Raw genomic sequence first — 22,458 nt, 5'->3', positions numbered from 1 at the left:
ATTTCCAAAAAGACCTCCAGACTTTGTTGCTATTGTTGTTTGGCTTTGTTTTTTGAAGGGATACCTTGGAATCCTCATTTCCCAAGGTGACCTCCCTAAAGAAAAACAAACCAAGTCTGTACATAAAAAAATCTCGTCACGTTGGACAACATCCTCTTTCAAAGTCCCGTGGCATCACCTGCCAGGCATCCTTACCATAAACATTCTCCAGAGAGAGCCTCACTCTCAACCCATCAAACAGGCCACCCCGGTGGGTCCCCCGCTTCACACTGACATACCCTTGGGAACTGAAGTAAAACTAGTGGGAAGCCCTCGGGAGAATCGCTTCCTGGCCACTGCAGATTTCAGCCATCCCGCTTTCTGTGCTGATTCAGTCAAGGCCCAGTCTGGTTCAAAGAAGACATCACCACTTCAACCTTCAGAAGACTTGTGACTGTTCAGGAGGCAGGTCCCAACTGCCTTCCCAGCCAAAGGATGCTTCCCAGAGCACCGTTACCAGCCCCCCTCCCCCAACCCTGGCCAACGGCCGTTATGACAGTTGGAAAGAGAAGGCAGCTAGTAGCTGGACTCAAAGAACTTTCTGATAACTCTACCGGCTTACGATGGACTGGGCTGCCTTCAGAGGGCCCGAGTTCTTCATCCCAGGAGGAATTCAGCTAGAGGCTCCATGTCCGCTCAGCAGAAATTTTACAGAATGGTATCTGGCCGGGGCCGCGGTGGGAGAGTGGGGAGAGGGAAGGAGGTCATAGGCCATTTCTTCCTACCCCAAGAAAGCCATCCTCAGAAGTACAAATGCTTTCTCTTTGGTCTTGTCCCGAAGAAGACGGAGGAGAGAAACGCCGCTAATCTGCTGTGTTTCTGACAGTGAGGTTCATGAATGACGAGCCTGAGCTATGGCTTATGATGGTAAAAAGCCACCCCAGATGTATGGAGCCAGGCTCGTTGGAGGCGGGCCCAGGAGTCCGTATGTTTATCGTGTCTGTAGCTGAGCCTCAGACATTTCAAGTACAGCTGGTGGTTAAAAGGCCATGGATGTGTTCAAATCCTCCGTCTACTTAGTGGGGAAGGTTGGTGTGTTCCTGCAGTTCTCTGGGTCTTCTTTTCCATGCCTAAGAACGAGGGTGGGGTGGGGTGGGGGAATATATATCCTTACAGCCTTAAGGGATTTTGTGCAATGGAAGAAAGTAATACAAAGTGACTTTCAAAAATCTCATAAAAAAATACCGCTTTATTGTCATTCCAATTTTCAATGAACTTTTTGAAGGCCCCTCTTAGATGCCAAAGGACTCAATGCCGTGTTGGATGCTGGGGTGAGCGTCTGGTATCTGGCAGTACAGGGTTCGGCACACTTTTGAGACGGAAGGGCTAGTCCCGCCCCTCATGACAATTTAAAATGACTTGAGAGCCGTATATGTATTTTTACAGATAAATGAAATGACCGTTACCTGAATGATATGGTTTACACGAGACGATGGTCATTTCGTTTTCATTTTTCATCTGACTTCTGAGCTACATGGAGGCACATTGGCTCGAGAGCCGCAGTTTGCCAACCTCTGGGCCAGTAGACAGTCAGAAAAGGAGCCCTGGTGGAATGCTGGGCTGGGCATTGGGCTGTTAACTGTAAAGTCAGAGAGGTTCAACCCCTCCAGCTACTCCAAGGGAGAAAGAGGAGGCTGCCTGCTCCAGTAAAGATTCAAAGTCTCAGGAACCCAATATATAGGGTCACTAGGAGCCAGGATTGAGTGGATGGCACTCGGTTAGATAATGACAGGGATCGCCATTGACGGGGTTTCGATAAGCCAGGAGCATAATCCAGGGGCTGACATTCCTCTGAGTGGCCCGTCGACATTTCCTGTGGCAGGCTAATGGAGCGCCAACCAGCTGTGCATCCGATGGCCTGCTGCGCTTGTTGACATGCTGATTCCTGGGCCCGTCCCCAGATGTTCTGAATCCAGTAGGTCTGGAAAGGGGGCCTGGGCATCTGCATTTTTACCACCCTCCATCGATGGCTCTGATGAACCGCAGCCTTTACCGTTGCACCGGCGCAGTGTTTTCTCTTAGTCCTGCAATGGGGGCTTTGCAGTCCAGAAAGATCTGTGCTCAAGAGCCTGTTCTTTCACGGAACAGCTCCACGGCCCGCAGCAAACTGCTTTCGACTTTCCATCTCCACGGACCCCTCTGAAGAGGGGCCGCTGTTGCAGTTGACAGCCCCTGAGTTGGCCCTGCTCCCGTGGCGACCCCACTCATAGCAGAATGAAAGGTGCCATCCCCGTGATGGGCGGTAGGCAGGACGGTTAGGACCCACAGGGTGTTCCCGGGCTGGCTTTCCAAAGGAGATTGCCAGGTCTCTCTTCCTCCTTCACACTTGTCCGGAAGCGCTAGGAAACCTGGCCAGCGGCCTGGCGACCCACAGACACCCAGGGACAGACGGGTGGTGGCTATGCGAGGGGCATTGGCCTGGAATCAAATTCAGGTCTCCCATGTAGAAAGCAGGAATTCTATCACCCACCCATTCCTTCTTAGAAGGGCGGTGCTAATGCTCAGTCCCTAGGGGTTCAAGAGCCCTGGTTGGCAGGGTGCTTAAGCAATCAGCTGTTAATTGGAAAGATTGGCCATCCAAACCCATTCGCTGCTCCTGGGGAGGAAGCTGGGGCAGTCTGTTTCCACAAAGATGGCAGCTTTGGAAACCCTCTGGGGCGGTGGTTCTCCACCTTCTTTATGCCGCCACCTTTTCATACAGTTCCTCGTGTTGTGGCAACCTCCCAACCACAAAATGATTTTCGTTGCTACTTCATCACTGTCATTCTGCTACTGTGATGAATCAGGCCACTCCCCGTGAAAGGGTCGTTTGGCCTCCAAAGTGGTCGCGACCCACAGGTTGAGAACCGCTCTCTAGGGGAGTTACACTGGCCTATGGGGTTGCAAAGATGGAGCCCACTGGGCAACAGAAACGAGTTCATGGGGTCGTCTTTACCAAGGAATGCACTTGGCACAGCACTTGGGAGAGTGATGAGCATGGAGTCAGTGCTCGGTAGATGGTGGTAAAGTTGGTAGGTGGTAGTGTGGAGCCACACATCCTGCGACCTCTGACCTGGGGCTATCTCCATGGGCAACGTTTGCAGGGTTAAACTCATCTCACATGAGCAGGAAGGCCTGGCCTTGGTTTTACATGTAGTGTCGGTCAAAGCAAGAAAGGATTCTTTAGAAAAATGCAGTCTTAGAGACCACCGTGGGTTTGGTTTGTCTTCACTTTGCTTTGATGAAGGAAACATCAGCCAAATGGATTGTGTTGGCAGAGCAGTCAACAACAACCGTGCTTCTGCTCGGGTCACCCCCAGAGCAGGGAGACCCAAGCGCTATGCCTTTGGAATCCCTTTTGGCCAGAAAGAAGAGATCAAACAGGGAAAAGAAAAGAAGAAGGCACCTCCCTTCCTGCTTTGCAAAGCATTTGATCGAACAATTTCTGTAGGAGGCAATCTCGGTTATTTTTACCTGCCTGATTGACGGCTGGCAGCGTGGCACTCCCGTGGCATTCTGAACTTCCAGTAAAGTCGAGCTTGGCAGGGGAGCTAACTCTTCTGGCCTCGGGAGGATGAGTACCCGACTCGGGAACCCCCACCCTGTGCTCCATCACCGTGCATTGAGGGCCTCCGTCTCTCTCCCTCCCCCCCTGTCTCTGGTCCAGGTACCATTACTATGGCATCGCAGTGAAGGAAAGCTCTCAGTATTATGATGTGATGTATTCCAAGAAAGGAGCCGCCTGGGTGAGCGAAACAGGGAAGAAAGAAGTAAGCAAACAGACGGTGGCATATTCGCCACGGTCCAAACTTGGAACGCTGCTGCCCGAGTTTCCAAATGTCAAAGATCTCAATCTACCCACCAGTCTGCCCGAGGAGAAGGTAACCAACCGGCCACCTCACTTGCAGGGGCCACTAGACCTGTTTCTCTCCGTGCTTCTGTGTCTCTCTCTGTCTTTCTCTCTCTGCCTCTCTCTCCCACGTTCGCTACAAGACGACTTTCCCATGAAAAAGCCACACTTCTGACTAAAGGATGACCTTCAGTTGGGAGCCCCACACGGGCACGGGTGCCTAGGTTGTGACAAGTAGGAGTGACTGGAGGTGGGGTACGTGGGAACTTCCTCTGCTATCTCTCCTACATTTGAAAACGATTTCAGATGAGCACGTTTCCTGTCCCTGCTACTCTGTCTCCGTATATACATATATGCACACACGCCTAAGGGGGCTTCCAAATGCTCGTGGTAAATTCTAAGTAGAAGAGAATGGAGTCTTCCCAGGAACCTTTTGAAGCCGCCTCATATGTGTGTGTGCATATGTATATAGACATGTGTGTGTGTGAGAGAGAGAAAGAGAGCGAGAGCTTCAAAAAGTACATGGAAAATGGAACTTTTCCCATGAACTCTTTGATGCTCGTGTGTGTGTGTGTGTGTGTGTGTGTGTGTGTGTGTGTGTGTGTGTGTGTGTGTGTGTGTGTGTGTGTGTGTGTCACAAAAGACCGCCTGTTGTGATTGGCTTTGTCACAGCACTCATATCCCTGTGAGAGGCCCACTAGTGATGTTTATAGGTGCCTTGGTGGTGTCGTGGGTTACGTGTGGGGCTGCTAACCACAAGGTCAGCAGTTGGGACCCACCAGCTGCTCCGAGGGAGAAAGATGAGGCTTTCCACTTCAGTAAAAAATGACAGCCTGGGAAACCCAAAGGGGCAGTTCTGCCCTCTCCTATAGGGTCGCCATGGGTCAGCATAGCAGTGAGTTTAAATGAGTCACTGGCTCATTGGGCATTTGGAGGAAACTGCTGGAAACCCAAGCTGATGGGAAGTCTCCCCGGGCACATCACCTCTCCACGACCCCTGCCTTGACGCAGCCTGGTGCACCGACAGGTACTGAGCCTGGACTGTGTCGGCACATGGGCCGGAAGCTGCTCTCAGGAAGGTTACAATCTGATCAGATGGGGCACACGAGTGGTTTTGTATAGGCACGCCAAGTTTGTAGAGACTGCATGCCGGTGCCCTGCAACATGAGAACACACTGGAAGCTACAGAAGGTGCTTCAGGCCTAAGAACAAGATCATCCTTTAGTCTTCCCGGTGAACAGACACACTTCCTGCACCATGGCTTTCCCGTTCTTGGATAAGTGGAGCTGGAGGTGGAAGTCTTTTTGCTAAGCAGACTGCAGGTCATTTCCAAATGTCTATCTGTGTGTGTGGTATTGGCAGAGCACCTCTTCTGATGAGTATGCATTGGGTGGTAACCTTTGGGCATCTTAGCCGAGGAAGAGCATGTAGTTCAATAAACTCTCCCAAATACCTGCTGTGTTCCAGGCGCTGTGTTAGGTGCTGGGTACACCAACATGCATAAGAAGCAATTTCGTGGGCAGAGGGTTATCTGATGCTTCCAGGACGTGGGGCTAGTGTTGGGAGAAATCTTCAGGTGAAGTGGAAACGTAGAGGAGAGTGTGCCCGTGAGGAGAGGAGAGCAGGTAGTTGAATTCCAGTCCCTCAGCAGGGATGAAATGACTTCAACCTGGAATTCCCCACAGTGGTACTTACATGCATTAACGTGTGCCTTTCTTGTCAATCTCCCCATCACCCGCAGGTCTCTACCTTTATTATGATGTACAGAACACACTGTCAGAGAATACTGGACACTGTAATCAGAGCCAACTTTGACGAGGTAGGTCCACAAGAGTTAGCTGCCAAGTATTGTGCACAAATGTTTCTCACACACATTAGCTCCTCCTGCCTGAAGCCCTGTTTGGGTGCCAGGCTCTGTGGGCTCCTCCCATGCCTATGCAATCGCTCACTGAGTCCCTTCAGCGATTCAACCAAGCAGGTACTGTTGTCATCATCGTGGCTGCTGTTAGGTGCCATAGAGTTGGTTCCAACCCAGATGGACCCCATACCCAACAGAACGAAACACTGCCCAGTCCTGCACCAGCCTCTCCATTGTGCCTCTGCGTGAGCCCGTTGGGGCAGCCACAGTGTCAACCCATCTCCTTGAGAGCCTTCCTCTTTTCTACTTTCCCAAACACGAGGTACGGTTAGGCTGCCCATTTTACCGATCAGGTATCTTAATAGAAAGTGGCATGGCCTTTTCCTTTCCCTCACTAGGGAACTGTGTCCTGCCCAATCGGCATACAAGGAAGGGGGTTTGCCCAGGTGTCATTACAGCCAGGTGACAGACGCAAAGAAACCAAAGAAAGGGTTTCCGATGTCTTGGGTTGAGTTGTTTCCCAGGGTTCATCCACCTTAGTGCACCTGGAGCTAGTTCTGCTCCATTCTAAAGGTCTGCTCTGCCCTTCCACCAAATCCTAGCAGTAGGGCCATCTTTGAATGAAAAAACACACAACCCCAACTCTCTAGGATATTCCTTTTTTATTTTATTTTAAAATAGGAAAATGAAAGAATAGCGAGAAGGGTCTGAAGCCTCTGTTATACAATCAGAGACAAGCCGCTCTTGTCTAAAATGCCATCCAAAAGAACCTTCCAGAGGGATGCAAGAAACCACACATTTCACCCCACAAACTGGAGGCCTTTCTGTGGACAGAAGATGCCTTTCAGGCCCAAATACCTTGGGCTGGGGTGTGGATATTCATGTGTCAGGAAGGTAACTCAGACTCTGAAAAGGTTGTAAAACCAGTAGTTATTTGATGGAAAAGATCGCAGAGTATGCTGTTTGGAGGTGGAGGGAGAGGTAAAATGCAAGTTACGGAATGCTATTCTCTCCCGTATTCTTCTGCCTCTGCCCCCGTCTGCGGCAAATCTTCATGGCGCACCTGTTGCTGACCATTGAGCCAGTTTAGCCCAGTGGCAAAACCAGTGACTGGCCTCCTTACCCCAAATCACTCTCTTCCTCTCATATCACTCAATTCCTTTTGCTTAATTCCTCCACACACCGAGCGTCCATGATGCCGAATAACTGCTCTGGGCCCTGGGAACCAGGAGGCAGTCAAAAGCATTAAGCGTGTGCAATGTATGGTGAGAAGTCCAGGAGCCAGCGAGCAGCGGTGTTCACCTATAGGAAAAATGCCAGATCTAAGAGTCCCACACCTGATTCACAGCAGTGCCTCATCCTACAACGGAAAGGAGAGTACACATTTAGATCATATAGCTGAGCCACAGGATTGCTAGAGGGGTGAGAGAAGACAGTGCCTGACAAAGCGCCATAAAATGCTTGCTCTTGATCTTAGACGTACATGCCAACCACAGAAGTTCAGAGATCTGCCCAAGATCACCTCATCGTTAAGGGCCAAATTCATGACAGTACCTTTCTCACCTGGTCTTCAGTCCCCCACCGGGAGGGATATTTGGTGGCTATTTTTAAGATGGATAATCAAGAAGTTGTTCATCCTACCTGTGGTAGGCAGGGTTCGCTAGAGAAACAAAACCAGGACACTTGTGATTGCATACATGTGAGGATATGTTTTTACAACAAGAAGGCATGTAACAGCTCATTAGTCCACATAGCAGTACAAAGGGTCCAGTTCAACTCCCTTCCGTGGAACAGTGGATATACTGGAAATCCTTCAACTCAGGTGGACTGTGGGGTCTACGGTTAAGGAAGCAGACAGCGGAGTCTTCCCTCAGGCAAGGCAGGCAGAGTCTGCCCACAGGCAGCAGACATTGGGTGGGTCGGCAACAGGAGCTTGGGAGCTTAGTGAAGCAGGCCCTAATGGGATCTGGAATTCAAGCACGGCCACAGGATCCACCATCCTCAAACTCAAGTGATGTACACACCAGCAGCTTGATGGAGCGGGTCTCAAAGGAGCCTCAAGCTCTAGGGACACGATTCCGGAGTTGACTTGACCCACAGGTAGTGTAGCACACAGGTGAAGGCAGAGAACTAGCTAAAGCAGCAGCATGTCAGTCCGATCGCCAGGGCACAAGAGGGAGATGCCAGCTGTCTTTATTATTTCAGTCATCTTCCAATCAAGCTGTGACCTGATTAAACTCCGCTCACCTGTTCCTATTGGCCTACTGGGCACAATAAACCTAATGATCACACTACTTAACCATAAAAAAAAAAGGTTGAAGGGGGATATTTTCTCTCTGGAGGACTGTGGTTTTCTCCTACAGCTGAGAAAAGTCATTGATGAGGGCATCTGGTGTACCCTGATGATACTATAACCTGGTTGGTTTGTTCAAGTCTTCAAGATCTTGAATGTCTGTCCAGGCTACAGTTGGTGTTAGTATCACAGTCTTGGGTGAGGGTGTTTGCTTGTTAGTTTTCATCCTCTACCACCATGATGTAAGCCCTCGAGGTATCCTTGCCAGCCATACTGTGAGGCATGCAATGAATAGTTGTTGAGTGGGTGGATGGATGAATGGATGTGGACACACTATTCGTTTATCAGTAACATAAAGAGTTCAAGTCTTTACGTAGAATACTCCACATATTTGCACTCCACAAATCTGTATGTAGAATACAAGTTATAATTCAGATAGTTTAAATCCCACGTCCACCACTTACTACCCTGTGTTCTTGAGCAAGTTACATAATCTCTCTGAGTCTCAGTTTCTTTAGCTGTAAAACGGAGACAAAATACCTACCTCCTAGCAAAACTATGACGACTACATGGAATTGTGTGTCATGTTTCCGCATTAAGAACATACGAAATGGTAGCTATTTTTGTTGGTTGTTTTACTTAGAGACCTTCCAATACTGTGACAATGAAAGACCCCTGATCGGAAAGAATCAGATGTGTTTCCACATGATTCCGATATATTAGGAATGAACTACATGCGGACATGGACAAGAAAAAATAAATTTGGCTGAGGGAGTTTTAGGGGACTCAAAGGATACTTCACTGAGCCCAGAGAAAAAGGGCTGAGAGGTGAAGGGACGGAAACCAATAAGCCAGGAGACTTCTTTAGGAAGTCACGTTCAATCCTTTCCTTCTGGTTTCTGCCTCCCCTCTGCCCCCTACTTGTGCTAAATGAGTAAGGAGATTTTATCCAAACTCTCCTTTCTGCCTAAGAATGCGTATTTGTTAAATGCCCACCCGATGCCAGGTATTTTACACAAGTGATTTCGTTTTAACAATAGGTAGGCACCTTGTGTCCATTTTCTAGAAGCTGACGGCCCTCATATTTCTATCTCTAGTTCTGAGCGCCAGACTGATTTGTCTCGATGGTTACCTTAACATGCCCAAAGCAGAACTCTTCATTTTCTGCCCCCTCCCCCCAATCTATCATTGCCAAGTCCTAAGTCACCACCACCATTTTCACCAACGGCGCAAACCACAGTCCTTGATTCTTCCCTTCCCCTCTCCCTCCATGTCCAGTCTATTGGGACATCCAGTTGACTGTAGACATTGTATGTGTCCACTTTCCTCACCGCTGGGGTGCCAGTGCCCTTTGGCCTTAGACAAACCAAAACTTCCTTTGCGGTGGAGGGATTCCAGCTCACAGCCGCCCTATAGGACAGAGTAGAGGTGCTGCACAGGGCGGGCCTCCAGTACCGGGGTCATCACGGAGCAACGTGTGGGCTGAGGTTGCTGACCTTCCCAAGATCAGCTGCGTGCTTATCGATGGTGTCACCAGGGCTCCTTGCCGGACATCAATTGGCAGAGATTGGGAGGGGAGGCCAAACCTGGACCACACGCGCTCTGAAATTGCTGCTCTAGAGAGAACGGATCGGGGGCCATGTGCCACTTCAGCAGGCTGGAAACAGACGCCTGATAAAAGACACCAGTTTGTCACAGATTTGTTTTAACCTACACAGCAGCTGATCTTTTCCAGACTTTGTGCCAGAAATTAACTGCTCGTATAAAGAAGAGTAGGTCTGTGTGCACCGAGAGCTAAGTCAGCCAGATGAATTCAGAATCTACCAAATCTTAGGAACCTTCTGAGGGCAGCGCCGCCATACTCTGAGTTAAAGAGGCAGGCAGGCAGGTCTAAGGCCAATGCCAAGGGATGAGCAGGGAGGGTCCTCTGGAGAGATGTTGGCTGAGTGACAGTCTCATGCTGGGTTCTCTAGAGAAGCAAACCCAATAACTTTGTGTAGATGTAATACAGAGATAATGTCTATGGAGAAATCAGCCTGGGGGGTATAGCAATGAGCCCAGCTGCCTTCCAAGGAGATTGGTGCGCACATTGTGGAAGTGAGCAGGCTCCAGGGCTACGGGTCCGATATCCAGCTGGAGCCTTCTCCCGACCCAAGTAACTGTGGGGCTGGCAAACTCAAGATTAGCAGGAAGAGGCACAGGCTGGTGGCAGCCGAGGTGGGTGGATGCAAAGAGAGCAGGCCACACCTGTGGCTGCAATGTTGCAGGGATCCAAGGCTGGCAGGTGCAAGCCGTGAGTGATCTCGTGTGGCTCTTGAAGCCGTAGCCTTTATTCCTCTCACCAAACGATCACCGTCATTTCCCTGGCGGATCTGAGTAAGAAGGTAGGGAAAGGGACTGATTGGGTTAGACGATTAATCTGTTGACAGGGTTCATTGTGATTGTCCTCCTGCTGGGCATAAAGTGAACCATCTCAGAAGCAGAAAGGGGCGGAGGCAGGGGCGGGGGTGGTGGGTTTTCCTACCAGCACAGGAGAAGAGCCAGCAGTGGAGCACATCCTTTGGCGCCTCCTTGATCCAGGAGAAAACTTGAGCGACAGAGGAATGGCAGAGGAACAACAACAGCAGGACCAGGAACCAGAGAATCAGAGAGGTGGACTTGGCATCCCACCAAGCGAGGAAAGCTGAGTGCTTTGGGGCAGGAGGCTGCCTTGTGGAGTGGGGTGCCCTAAGTGCATTTAGCTGAGAGCGCTAACCCACAGAGATGGAGCTGAATGTCTTTGGGTTGAGACATCAGAGTGGCATGCCCTTTCAGCATTTTCTAGAAGTCCCCAAAGAGGTGTTTAACATTGCCCAAGCAGGGCAGAGGTCAGGACAAGAGGCTGAGGGCCTGGGGGCATGCAGAGAAGACACTACCCTGACTGAACAACTGTGTCCTGACCATTTTTCACCCGTCGCAACCTGTTCACTTCCTTAATACACCCCATATTTGTGAGCATCGTCTGTAAAGTCTGTGTGGCCACTGCAATGAATTCAGGAAACTCGTCACAGAAGTGTAGCATAGTGTTTGGTTATGCATTAGGCTGTGGTTCACAAAGTTGGCAGTTCAAAACCACCAGCCAGCTCCTTGGAAGAAAAAAAATGGGGCTTTCTACTCCCATAAATAGGTACAGTCTAGGAAACTCACAAGGACAGTTCTATCTTATCCTATAGAGTCGCTATGAGTCGACATGGATTCAATGGCAGTAAGTTTGGATTTGGAGGGGCCGTAGAAGTACGATGCCAGGGGAGGGAGAACTGATGTCAGTATAGACTGAAAAGGGATGGAGGGCAGAGGCATTTGTGACTTCTGCCTGTGGCAATCATCCTTGGGAGCCAGAAGGAGTCAAAACATGGTTCCAACCCTGTTTCTCCAGCAAGTCAGGTGGCAGGCCTCGGATGACTCTCGGGATCAGGAGACAATATGGCAAGCTATTGACTCAATTCCAAAAAACTGAAGCCGGATTCAGGGTCCAGGCCCAGGAAAAAGCTAACGCAATCTTTTCCATCGTGTTCTTCTTCTTGAAGGAAGCCACCCTGCCTCAAGGAAATGTCCTTTTTCATTGTTTCTGGGCTGTAACCTGAGCTCTCTCTCAACTCTTCTGTGGCCTCCTGTCTGAGTTTGGGCAAAGAACTTAATGTCTCAGAGATAGCATGACCATGATCATTAACTATGAGAACCTATTCTGAGTTCCTAGCTCTAGTGGAGCCCAGGAAACACAACTCCTGGCCATAATCTTAGCACCTCCAAGGGATTCGCCTGGAGGGGCTGACTGTCAGGACTGGTTTGGGAGCCAGAGATGTGGGTAATGCTACCTGTCCATCTGTGGGGGACAGAGGAATCTATGTCTTAGTTGAGGAACCAAGGCATGGCTACTGGAATTTACAGACATTCTCAGTCTCTTGTTCCCCAGAGTCGACATGGTCGCTGGTCAGTATAAGCTGAAGTGGAGACAGGCTTCATGTAATCATACACACCAGTTAAGCACCTTCTACTGTTGCCCTTCACTTCCCCGATCTTTGTCCCCCTCACTCCAACGCGCACACCAAGCACACCGACCCTGGACTCCCACTCCGGAATTTTCTCACAATAGCACCCCTGGAATTCTCATATCAATGACCCCATTTTATTACGTTCGCTCAGGATCTAGATGGAACAAGAGGCAGTCATACAATAGAACAAGGCACTACTCTGTGATGTAGAATCAGGAAAGGTGTGCAGCGGGCATGCATCACCAGATTTATCTAATCTGACTGCCGAGCCAATAAGCAGAGAAAGCGGGTGAACCGAAGAAGAAGGTGGCATCAGGATTGGAGGAAGGCTTTTTAACAACCTGCAAGATGCAGATGGAACCACCTTGCTTGCAGAAAACAAGGACTTGAAGCACTTGCTGATGCCGATCAAGGATTGCAGCCTGCAGTGTGGATTGCAACTCCATGTAAAGAACAACAACATCCTCGCAACTGAACCAACAGATAGCACCCTGATAAATGGAGAAAAGATGGACGTTGTCAAGGATCCTGTCTTGCCTGGGTCTACAGTCAATGCTCCTGGAAGCAGCAGTCGTGAGACCAAGTCATGTAGTGCAACGGGCAAATCTGCTGCACACAATGGCTTTCATGTTGACGAGCAAGGATGTCGCTTTGAGCACGAATGGGCACCTGACCCAAGTTGTGGTATTTTCAGTTGCCTCATAGGCATGGGAAAGCTAGACGGTGAATGAGGAAGGCCGAAGAAGAATCAATGCGTTTGAATTAGGTGCTGGCGAAGAAGACTGCAAGTACCACAGGCTGCCAGAAGAACACATGAACCTGTCTTGGAAGACGTACAGCCAGACTGTTGCTTGGAAGTGAGGATGGCTATGTCGCATGAGCTTTGGGACATGTCGCCAAGGGAGACCAGGCCCTGGTAAAGGACGTCATGCTTGGCAAAGTACAAGGGCAGCGAAAACGAAGAAGCCCACCGAGGAGCTGGATTCACACAGTGGCTGCGGCCGTGGGCTGCCACACGAATGATGGGAGGATGCACAGGACCTGGGCAGTGTACTTTACTCTGCTGTACACAGGGACATTGCAGTTGGAGCCCACTCAACGGCACTGGACAGCCACGGATTTTAAGATGTCACACATACACTTCATCTGTCCACCAGACTCACTACGCAGTCATCATCTACCATCACCCCAGCCAGGACTGGTGGTATGGAGAGGCCCGTGCACTTTGCCTAGTTTGGGATGTACATATTTTGAAATCAAAAGCATTTATTGGCAGTATTCTCTCACCTCCCTTTCAGACACACACGTGCAGCTCCTATACCTTTCTCTTCCTTCCTAGAACACCCACGGATTCCTGACATGCCAACAACAAGCTGTCAGAGAAGTGATGACCTGGGCTCTGACCTTCCTATGAACAATATCCCACCCCCCTTTCCTAAACGTATCCCAGTCCATAGAGAGCACTGGGGGAGCTGATGTAATGATATGCTCCTCCTCTCTCCCAGGGCAGAGGAGACCCCACGCTCCCAGGACATGTGGTTCTCAAGCAGTGGGAAGACTTGGGGCAGGAGGAGCTTCCACTGCCTCCTAAGCCACAAGAGGCCAATGGATGGCAGCACTGATAACTGGGTTGGCCTGGGGGGGGCGTGGGGGGGGCGGAGTCCAAAGGCTCTGTTGGGAGTGCCCTGCGTAACCTGATGCTTCCTTTTCTCTCTGTGGGCCCACACAGGTTCAAAGTTTTCTTCTGCACTTTTGGCAAGGGATGCCGCCCCACATGCTGCCTGTTCTGGGCTCCTCCACGGTGGTGAACATCGTCGGTGTGTGTGACTCCATCCTCTACAAAGCTATCTCCGGGGTGCTGATGCCCACCGTGCTGCAGGCGTTACCTGACAGGTGGGCGTGGGTGTTCTTGTCCCCTCGCATAGCTAGTTCCATCCTTCTGTTTTGAAACCTGTGTAGCACTGTGTTCAGAACCTTTAGAATTTATTTTAGGATCCAATCTTTTATGAGGTTAGTTCAGCCCAGTGGCATATGCGTTTGTTCTTGGCTCTATGTTTATTTTGTATTATTATATATTTTATAGCTCTTAAATATTATTGCTTAAATTAAGGTTTATGGGGTATGCTTTACATGCACTAAAATGTATCATACATACTTGAGTATAAGCCGAGTTTTTCAGCACGTTAAAATAAAATTATTTTATTGGGGGCTCATATAACTCTTATCACAATCCATACATATATCCATTGTCTGTCAAGCACATTTGTACATTTGTTGCCCTCTTTATTCTCAAAACATTTATTTTCTACTGGAGCCCTTGGTATCAGCTCCTCATTTTTTCCCCTTCCTCCCCACTCCTCATTCCCTCATGAAGCCTTGATAATTTATAAATTATTATTTTGTCATATCTTGCACTGTCAAACGTCTCCCTTCACCCACTTTTCTGTTGTCCGCCCGCAGGGAGGAGGTTATATGTAGAGCCTTGTAATCGGTTTCCGCTTTCCACCCCATCCTCCCCCTCCATCCTCCCGGTAACGCCACTCTCACCACTAGTCCTGAAGGGATCCCTCCGCCCTGGATCCCCTGTGTTTCCAGTTCCTGTCTGTACCAGTGTACATCCTCTGGTCTAACCAAATTTGTAAGGTAGAATTGGGATCATGATAGTTGGGGTGGGGGAGCACTTAAGAACTAGAGGAAAGTTGTATGTTTCATCGTTGCTATACTGCACCCTGACGGGCTCGTATCCTCCCTGCGACCCTTCTGTAAGGGGATGTCCAGTTGCCTACAGATGGGCTTTGGGTGCCCAATCTTCATTCCCCCTCATTCACAATGATATAAATTTTTGTTCTTTACTACCTGATACCCGATCCCTTTGACACCTGGTGATCACACAAGCTGGTGTGTTTCTTCCATGTGGGCTTTGTTGCTTCTGAACTATATGGTCGCTTGTTTACCTTCAAGCCTTTAAGACTCCAGACACCATATCCTTTGATAACCGGGCACCATCAGCTTTCTTCACCACATTTGCTTGTGCAACCACTTTGTCTTCAGCAATTGTGTAGGGAAGGTGAGCATCATGGAATGCCAATTTAACAGAACAAAGTGTTCTTGCATTGAGGGAGTACTTGAAGGGAGGCCCAAGTGTCCATTTCAGCACATTTTTAATGCCGTTTTTGTGGTAAAAGTAGGTGCCTCGGCTGATCTTCGGGTCAGCTTCTACTCGAGTATATATGGAACCCCTTTTCAGTGGGCACAATCCAAACATAAAATCATAGCTCCATCACCCCCGAAAATTCCCTCATGCTCCTGTTTTGTCTACTCTTTTTTTCCACCCTGACGCCTGGTATTCACTCATCCATTTGCTATCCTGATGGTTTCCGTGGAATTGTACAGGAGGGGCCTGTTTTGTCTGGCTTCTTTCACATACCACGTAGGTTCACAAACGTTATTTGACCTACCGCCCCTTTTCAAGGAAAAAAAATGTACTCATCATTCCTCCTCCGGGCAATTAAAAATGTTTGCGCTATAGCCCATCATCCAGGATAAAGTGTAGGATCAGGGGCTGCTTTTGCAGCATACCCCTTGGATCTTTCCAGTGTCTACCAGTGGGTGGGATCACCCACTTTGGGAAACAGGGATGGAGCATGATGCAGTTGAAATTCATCCATGTTATTGTGTCTATAATTCCACCCTTTTAAGAAGTGAGTAGTAGTCCATAATATGGATATACCACAATCTATTTCTCCATTCACCAGCTATAAGGACATTGAGCTGTGTCCAACTGGGCCACTATGAATAAAGCCTGTATCTAAATCCAGTACAGGTTTTGTGCCCCTTTTTATTTCTAATGTGTAAATACCAAGAAGTGGAATGGATTGCTGAGTGATATGGGGTTTCCCAAAGTGCATCCCCACAAGCGGTGTATGAAATTTCTTGTTGCTCTGCATCTTCAACTACAACCTGGTACTCTACGGGTTTTTGATTGTTCGTTTTAGCCATTCTAAAGGCTGTCTAGTATTACCACCTTGTGGTTTTAATTTGCATTTCCCGACTGACTCGTGATGTTCAGCTAGGGGATGGAAAATTTTTAAATGTTACTCACATAGACTTCTATGTACACATATATTTGTGGGGGGGGGGGCGCTAAATGTCTTTTTAAGTCTTTGCCTACTTATTTTTTAGTGGGTTGTCTAATTTGTCTAATTCGATTTTGAAAGTTTTTATATATTCTAGACACAGTTCTTTAGCAAATGTGTGTTTTGAAAATGTTTTCTCACAATCCGTGCCTTGCATTTTCATTTTTTATGTTTTCAAAAGTAAAAATTTTTTATTTGAAGTCCTGCTTTTCAATATTCCCCCCGCCCCCCTGGATTTTTGTCTTTGGTGCTATAGTTAATCATTCTTTGTCGAGGAAGATCACAAAAACAATACTTCATATCATTTTCTTCCAGAAGTTGTTTATTTTATAATTTATCATCTGTTTTATTGTTTTGTAGGCTTTATATTTAGGTTTGTAAATCATTTCGAGTTAAGTGTTGCACATGGCATAAGACTCATATTTTTGCATTTGAAGACCTAAATATTCTCATTATTTGTTGAAAAGTCTGTCCTTTCTCCAATGCAAGTGCCTTTGAAAATTCATGGAAAATCAATTGGCCATACACGTGTGTTGGCCAAAATCAGTTGATCGCTGTTGCTTTATAATGAGTCTTAAAGTCAGTGGGAGGCCTACAACATTCTTCTTCTACAATGCTGTTCCTTCAGTTTTGCGTGTCAATTTTGTGGAATCTGTAAAATTCCTCTTGGAATTTTGTTCGGGACTTTATTGAATTTATATATCAATTTTTAAATTGTTGACATATTAACAATACTAAGTCTTTAAATTAAGGAATACATACCTATTTCCATTTATTTAGGTTTTCTTTTATTTTCTTCAACAATGTTTTGTAGTTTTTAGCCTGACGTGTCATATTCACTAGGTAAAGGGTATTTGGATGTTGCCAGTTTTGACCAGTATAAATAAAGCTTGTATCGACATTCAGGTTTGGCTGGTACAATCTAAATCTAAATCACTGCCATCAAGCTGATTCCAACCCATAGCAACCCTATAGGACAGGGTGGCCGTGCCCACCAGAGTCTGAGATTATAATTCTTTACAGGAGTAGAGAGCCTCATTTTTTCCTGTGGAGCGGACTGGTGGTTTGGAACTGCTGACCTTGCTGTTAGCAGCCCAGGTCAAATATAGGTTAGAATGAATAAAGAGGTGATTTTGACATTATAATGATTTCTGATCTTCGCTTCTTGGTATTGATCGAAGTTTCTGTGTAATAACAATTTCCTCTGTCTGAAGTATTTTCGTTAACATTTCCCATAGTTCAGGTCCAAAGTGGCATAGCTCAGGTGGCACAGAGGTTACGTATGGAGCTGCTAATCAGGTGGTCAGCCGTTTGAAACCACCAACCACTCTAAGGGAGAAAGGCAGAGTTTTCTACTCTTTTTAAAAGGTACCGTCTCCGAAACCCACACGGGTTCTATGAACTGAGATGAGAGTTGATAGTTTAGGTCTGTTGCTAATAAATTATTCCTGGTTTTGTTTCATTGTTTTAACTTTTCTTGGAGGTTTTCTAAGCTGCTTCGATCTCTGGTTTGACGTGTTTCATTACTTTGGCAATATCCCTAGCAATGATCTCTTCAAATATTTCTTTCTTCTGCTCTAGCTGTACTTTGCTCTCTCCGTCTGTGATTTCCATTGTGTGTTAGTCCACTGGGTACTGTCCCACAACTCTTGGTGCTCGGCTTGACTTTTTCATTCACTTTTTTTTTTTTCTCTTACTGTGTTTTGGTTTGGGTTATTTCTATTGGCCTAGCTCCATATTTACTGAGTCCCCCATTCAACACCTCCCCACCCCGCCCCTGGGTATGTGAACTCTATTAATGAGACTGTCTATGTAGGCACGCTTCATCTCTGTCGCATGCTTTGTAATAGTTCATTCCATTCATTTCCACGATTTCTCTGTTTCTGTTGGGAGTCCTCATCTGTACACACTGCCTTTCCCATTCGGGTCTTTTACATCGTCACGATATGTTGATAGCTACCAACAAGTCAGTCCCCCGACTCATGGAGACATCGCGCATAACAGAACAAAATGCCAGCCGGTCCTGTGTCATCCCCAAGACCATTTGTGGATCAGCCACGATAACCATGAGCCAAGCCAAACCTATTGCCTTCAAGTTGATTCCAGCTCCATGGGGAAGCGCTATGGAGCAATTCCGTAACCCATGCGGTTACCATGCGGTCAGTTATTCCAAATTCCTTTTGATAACCCAGTTCTGCTGGAGGCTTTGTTTCCTTGGAGTGGGTTCTTTCCCGGCCCTTCTGATTGCTTTATGAATTTCAATGGGCTGTCAAACACGTGTGAGATCGTAGAGGCCACGTTAATTAGTCTGTTTGCCTGGAAATGGGCATCCCTCCTCTTTCCCTCGGCTATTAGCAGATTATCTTCTTGCCCTGTGATCAACAGAGTCTGCCGATCTTCATCGGGTTAAAAGCTCCCGGATGTGTCATTCCATCTTGTGCCATTTCTACGGCAGCAGCTGCTTTCCTCCTTCAAGCGTGTGCCTTTGAGATAGGCTCGCTCTCTTCTGTTACCTGCTCTCAGACTTTCTCTTGAACACCGGGCGAGCAGCTTCTGTGAATGGCCTTGAACTTCCCCTGTGGCTGTAGTTCCCAGACATGCCTACCAGCTTACCCTTGGCTGTTGGCAGGGTGTTAAATATTTGGGCTGAATTCATTTTCTTCTCTAATGGGGAGGTCCTTCTTCTTTCCTGGAACCGTAGATGCTTCTGTGCCTAAGCCTCTTCTCTTGGTCTCTCATGAAAGCTGCTTGTCTCTCTGCGATTTCAGGCTGGGTGGCTTCCCTGTGACCTCAGCTCTCGGGGGTTCAAGAAGCGAGGTGATTTTGTACAGGATCTGACTCTTCTTGCTTATGGAGTTGGGTGATATGCTATTTCCATTTCCTATATTCTAGGTGGAACAGCAATACACTCCAAATAGCTAACAGGCATGGTTCTGATCAAGTACTGGTGATAGGTGCTTCTGAATTTTTTAAATGTTCTACATTATTTTGGTGTCTCACACCAGGAGGTAAGACACAAAAATTCATGGAAAAATCTCAGCATCTCTTAAGTTCATTTCCCCCCCTATGAGCTTTTTGAAGCCCCTTTGTGTACACACATCTACATACCTTCCTTTAAGTTTTAGGGGATTGAGATCTTTGTTGCACACTGGCTAATGGATAGTGGTTAAATGGGCACCTCTATTTTATGCTAAGAAAGGCGCCTCCTAAGAGATCAGTGAACATGTATGTACCTTTTGTAACAGAACGTCATATATGCCTTATAGGAATTACACAAGCACCCACATAACACAGCTGAAGTTTATGGTGCCGTTTGTGGTGCCCCAAAGAAGTGCTAGCCCCTTCCATCTAACCCCTCCCTTCCTCTCTGAAAGTGGCTCTTTGGTAGAGATATGGAGATTGAAGTTGAACGGAACGAAATGATGTGTCCACCTTCACTCCACAAACAAAGGAAACAACCAGGACTCAACTACATACCCGTTCATTCCTTATTTTTTTAAAAACCATTTCATTTGGGGGCTCTTACAGCTCTTAGGGCATTCTATACATTTCTTGTATCAAGTATATTTGTACAGATGTTGCCATCATCATTTCCAAAACATTTTCTACTTGAGCCCTTGATGTAAGCTCCTCTTTTTTCCCCTCCCTCCCTCCCTCACCCTCCCACCCTCATAAATCCCGGATCAATTATACATTGTTATTATTATTTCGTATCTTATGTTATCCACTGTCTCGCTTTACCCACATGTCTGTTATTCATCCCCTTGGCGGGGGATGGGGGATGGCTATATATCCAACTTTGTGATGGGTTCCCGCTTTCTCCCCCTTCCCCTCCCCGACCAACCCCGTCCCGTCATGGTATTGCTCCATCCACTACTGTTCCGCGGGGTTTATTTGTCCTGAATTTCATGTGTCCAGAGCTGTTATCTGTACCGATGTGATGTGTGTTCTACGGTCTAGCCAGATTTGTAAGGTAGACTGAGTCATGATAATAGGTGGGAGGAGCATTCAGCAACCAGAGGAATGATGTGTGTTTCGTTGGTCCTATATAGCACATTGGTTAAATCATCCCTTCCTTATAACCCTTCTATGGGGGGGATATCCAGTTGTCTACAGGTGGGCTTTGGGTCTCCACCCCAACCCCCCTTGTTCACATAGATAGAGTGTTTTGTTTGGGATCTTTTGATACCTGATACCTGATCCTGTCAACACCTCATGATCACACAGGCTATTGTGTTTCTTCCATGTGGGCTATTTGCTACCCTGCTAGATGGGTGCTTGTTTAATTTCAAGCCTTTCATTTTTTAAAATCATTTTATTAGGGGCTCATACAACTCATCACAATACATACATACATCAATTGTGTAAAGCACATTTGTACATTCATTGCCCTCATCGTTCTCAAAACATTTGCTCTCCACTTAAGCCCCTGGCATCAGCTCCTCATTTTTCCCCTCCCTCCCCACTCCCCACTCCCTCATGAACCCTTGATAATTTATAAATTATTATTATTTTGTCATATCTTACACTGCCCAACGTCTCCCTTCACCCACTTTTCTGTTGTCCATTCCCCAGGGAGGAGGTCACATGTAGATCCTTGTAATCAGTTCCCCCTTCCCAACCCACCCTCCCGGTATCGCCACTCTCACCACTGGTCCTGAAGGGATCATCTTTCCTGGATTCCCTGTGTTTCCAGTTCCTATCTGTACCAGTGTACATCCTCTGGTCTAGCCAGATTTGTAAGGTAGAATTGGGATCATGATAGTGGGGGGGAGGAAGCATTTAAGAACTAGAGGAAAGTTGTATGTTTCATGATTGCTACACTGCACCCTAAGTGGCTCGTTTCCTCCCCACCACCCTTCTGTAAGGGGATGTCCAATTGCCTACAGATGGGCTTTGGGTCTCCGCTCCATCCTCCCCCTCATTCACAATAATATGTCAAGCCTTTCTTTTGATAGCTATATCTTTTGATAGCTGGGCACCATCTGCTCTCTTCACCACATTTGCTTATGCACCTATTTTGTCTTCAGTGATTGTGTTGGGAAGGTGAGTATCACAGAGTGCCAGGTTATTAGAACAAAGTGTTCTTGTGCTACGGGAGGCCTTGAGTGGAGGCCCAAAGTACATCTGCTATCTTAATACTTAACATATAAATATATGTACATTGGCCTCTATCCCTTTCATTATAAATTAATATATTTACATATATCCATGCCTACAGCTATACATCTATAAATAGCTTTTGCCTCCTATTCTTTCCTCTATTTCCTTTTACCTTCCTCCTATCCCACCATGATGCTCACCCTCCATTCAGCTCTCATGAATTACTCTTGGATACATTGCACTTGATTAAAAGCCCCCCAGGCATTATACGCCCTCCTTGCCATCAATTTTCGATCTTTTGTTGTTCCCTTATCCCCGAGTTTGTTCATTCCTTAAGTAAGTGGGTGTTGATTACCTCTAAGAAAGACGTTAGGTCCTGGGAAGGCAGCATTAAAAAAGACAAACATGTTTACAAGGCATGATGTCCTTCTCCAGAGACTGGTCTCTCCTGACAACATGTCCAGAGTCTGTGAGACGAAGTCTCCCCATCCTTGCCTCTGAGGTGCACTCTGACTGGACCTCTTCCAAGACAGGTTTGTAGGTTCCCTGTGGGTGATCCGTGGCACTTTCAATACGTTTTGCCACCACCATACACATACATTATACTTATTTTCAGTACACACAAGGGTGTTTCAAGAAGCTTGTAGGAAAATGGAATGGAGAGATTATGAAATTTTTCCAGGAACGTTTTGAAGCCCCTTGTGTATATGGGGATCCCGCTTGAACTGAAGCCCAGAGAATGTGCAGAGTCAAGGGACCTAAGGGACCGACCGTTTGATGGACATTGGTGAAGAACTTGTGGGCCAGGGGCTGGAGTCTGGGCTCCCTGTGGTTTTCCAAGAGCTGTGGGAATAGGGTTGGGGTGAGAAAGACCCCTGGAATCGTCATGGGGGGTCTGACCCCTCACCACTGTGTAGCTGAGGAGTAGTAATCAGAATGATGTGTTATTCTTAAAAGTCAGGCAACCCCTTGGTGGCCTCAGAAGGAGAACCCCTTCCTGGGTGGATGGTACTGCCTTTTCTAGAACTCTGGGGATGAAATGCCTGCCTCAGAGCCACAGAGAGCTGCAGGGGCCAGCACTAGAGCTGTGCTTCTGGAAGATTTGTCCAGCGTTTAAGGACAGATGCCACGTGACTCACTGCGAGTTGCTGGTGAAGGACTTCTTACGC

The 22,458-nt window shown here is 47.5% G+C and overlaps 1 protein-coding gene across 1 annotated transcript in view; it reads left to right on the top strand.

Annotated features, from left to right (window-relative positions):
• The window catches only part of RFX4 (regulatory factor X4), a 204,625-nt gene that overhangs the window by 123,434 nt on the left and 58,733 nt on the right, over positions 1-22,458 (top strand). The window contains exons 6-8 of the mRNA XM_004700730.2: positions 3,686-3,899; positions 5,610-5,687; positions 13,780-13,943. Coding sequence (XP_004700787.2) covers positions 3,686-3,899; positions 5,610-5,687; positions 13,780-13,943 — 456 coding nt within the window. The remainder of the gene's footprint in view (positions 1-3,685; positions 3,900-5,609; positions 5,688-13,779; positions 13,944-22,458) is intronic.

This window comes from Echinops telfairi, unplaced genomic scaffold, assembly GCF_000313985.2.
Source record: "Echinops telfairi isolate 266 unplaced genomic scaffold, ASM31398v2 ScPeMD7_2;HRSCAF=8, whole genome shotgun sequence".
In the NCBI taxonomy this organism is placed as follows: domain Eukaryota; kingdom Metazoa; phylum Chordata; class Mammalia; order Afrosoricida; family Tenrecidae; genus Echinops; species Echinops telfairi.
The sequence above is the reverse complement of the archived record's forward strand: the minus strand, read 5'-3'. Positions and strand labels throughout refer to the sequence as shown.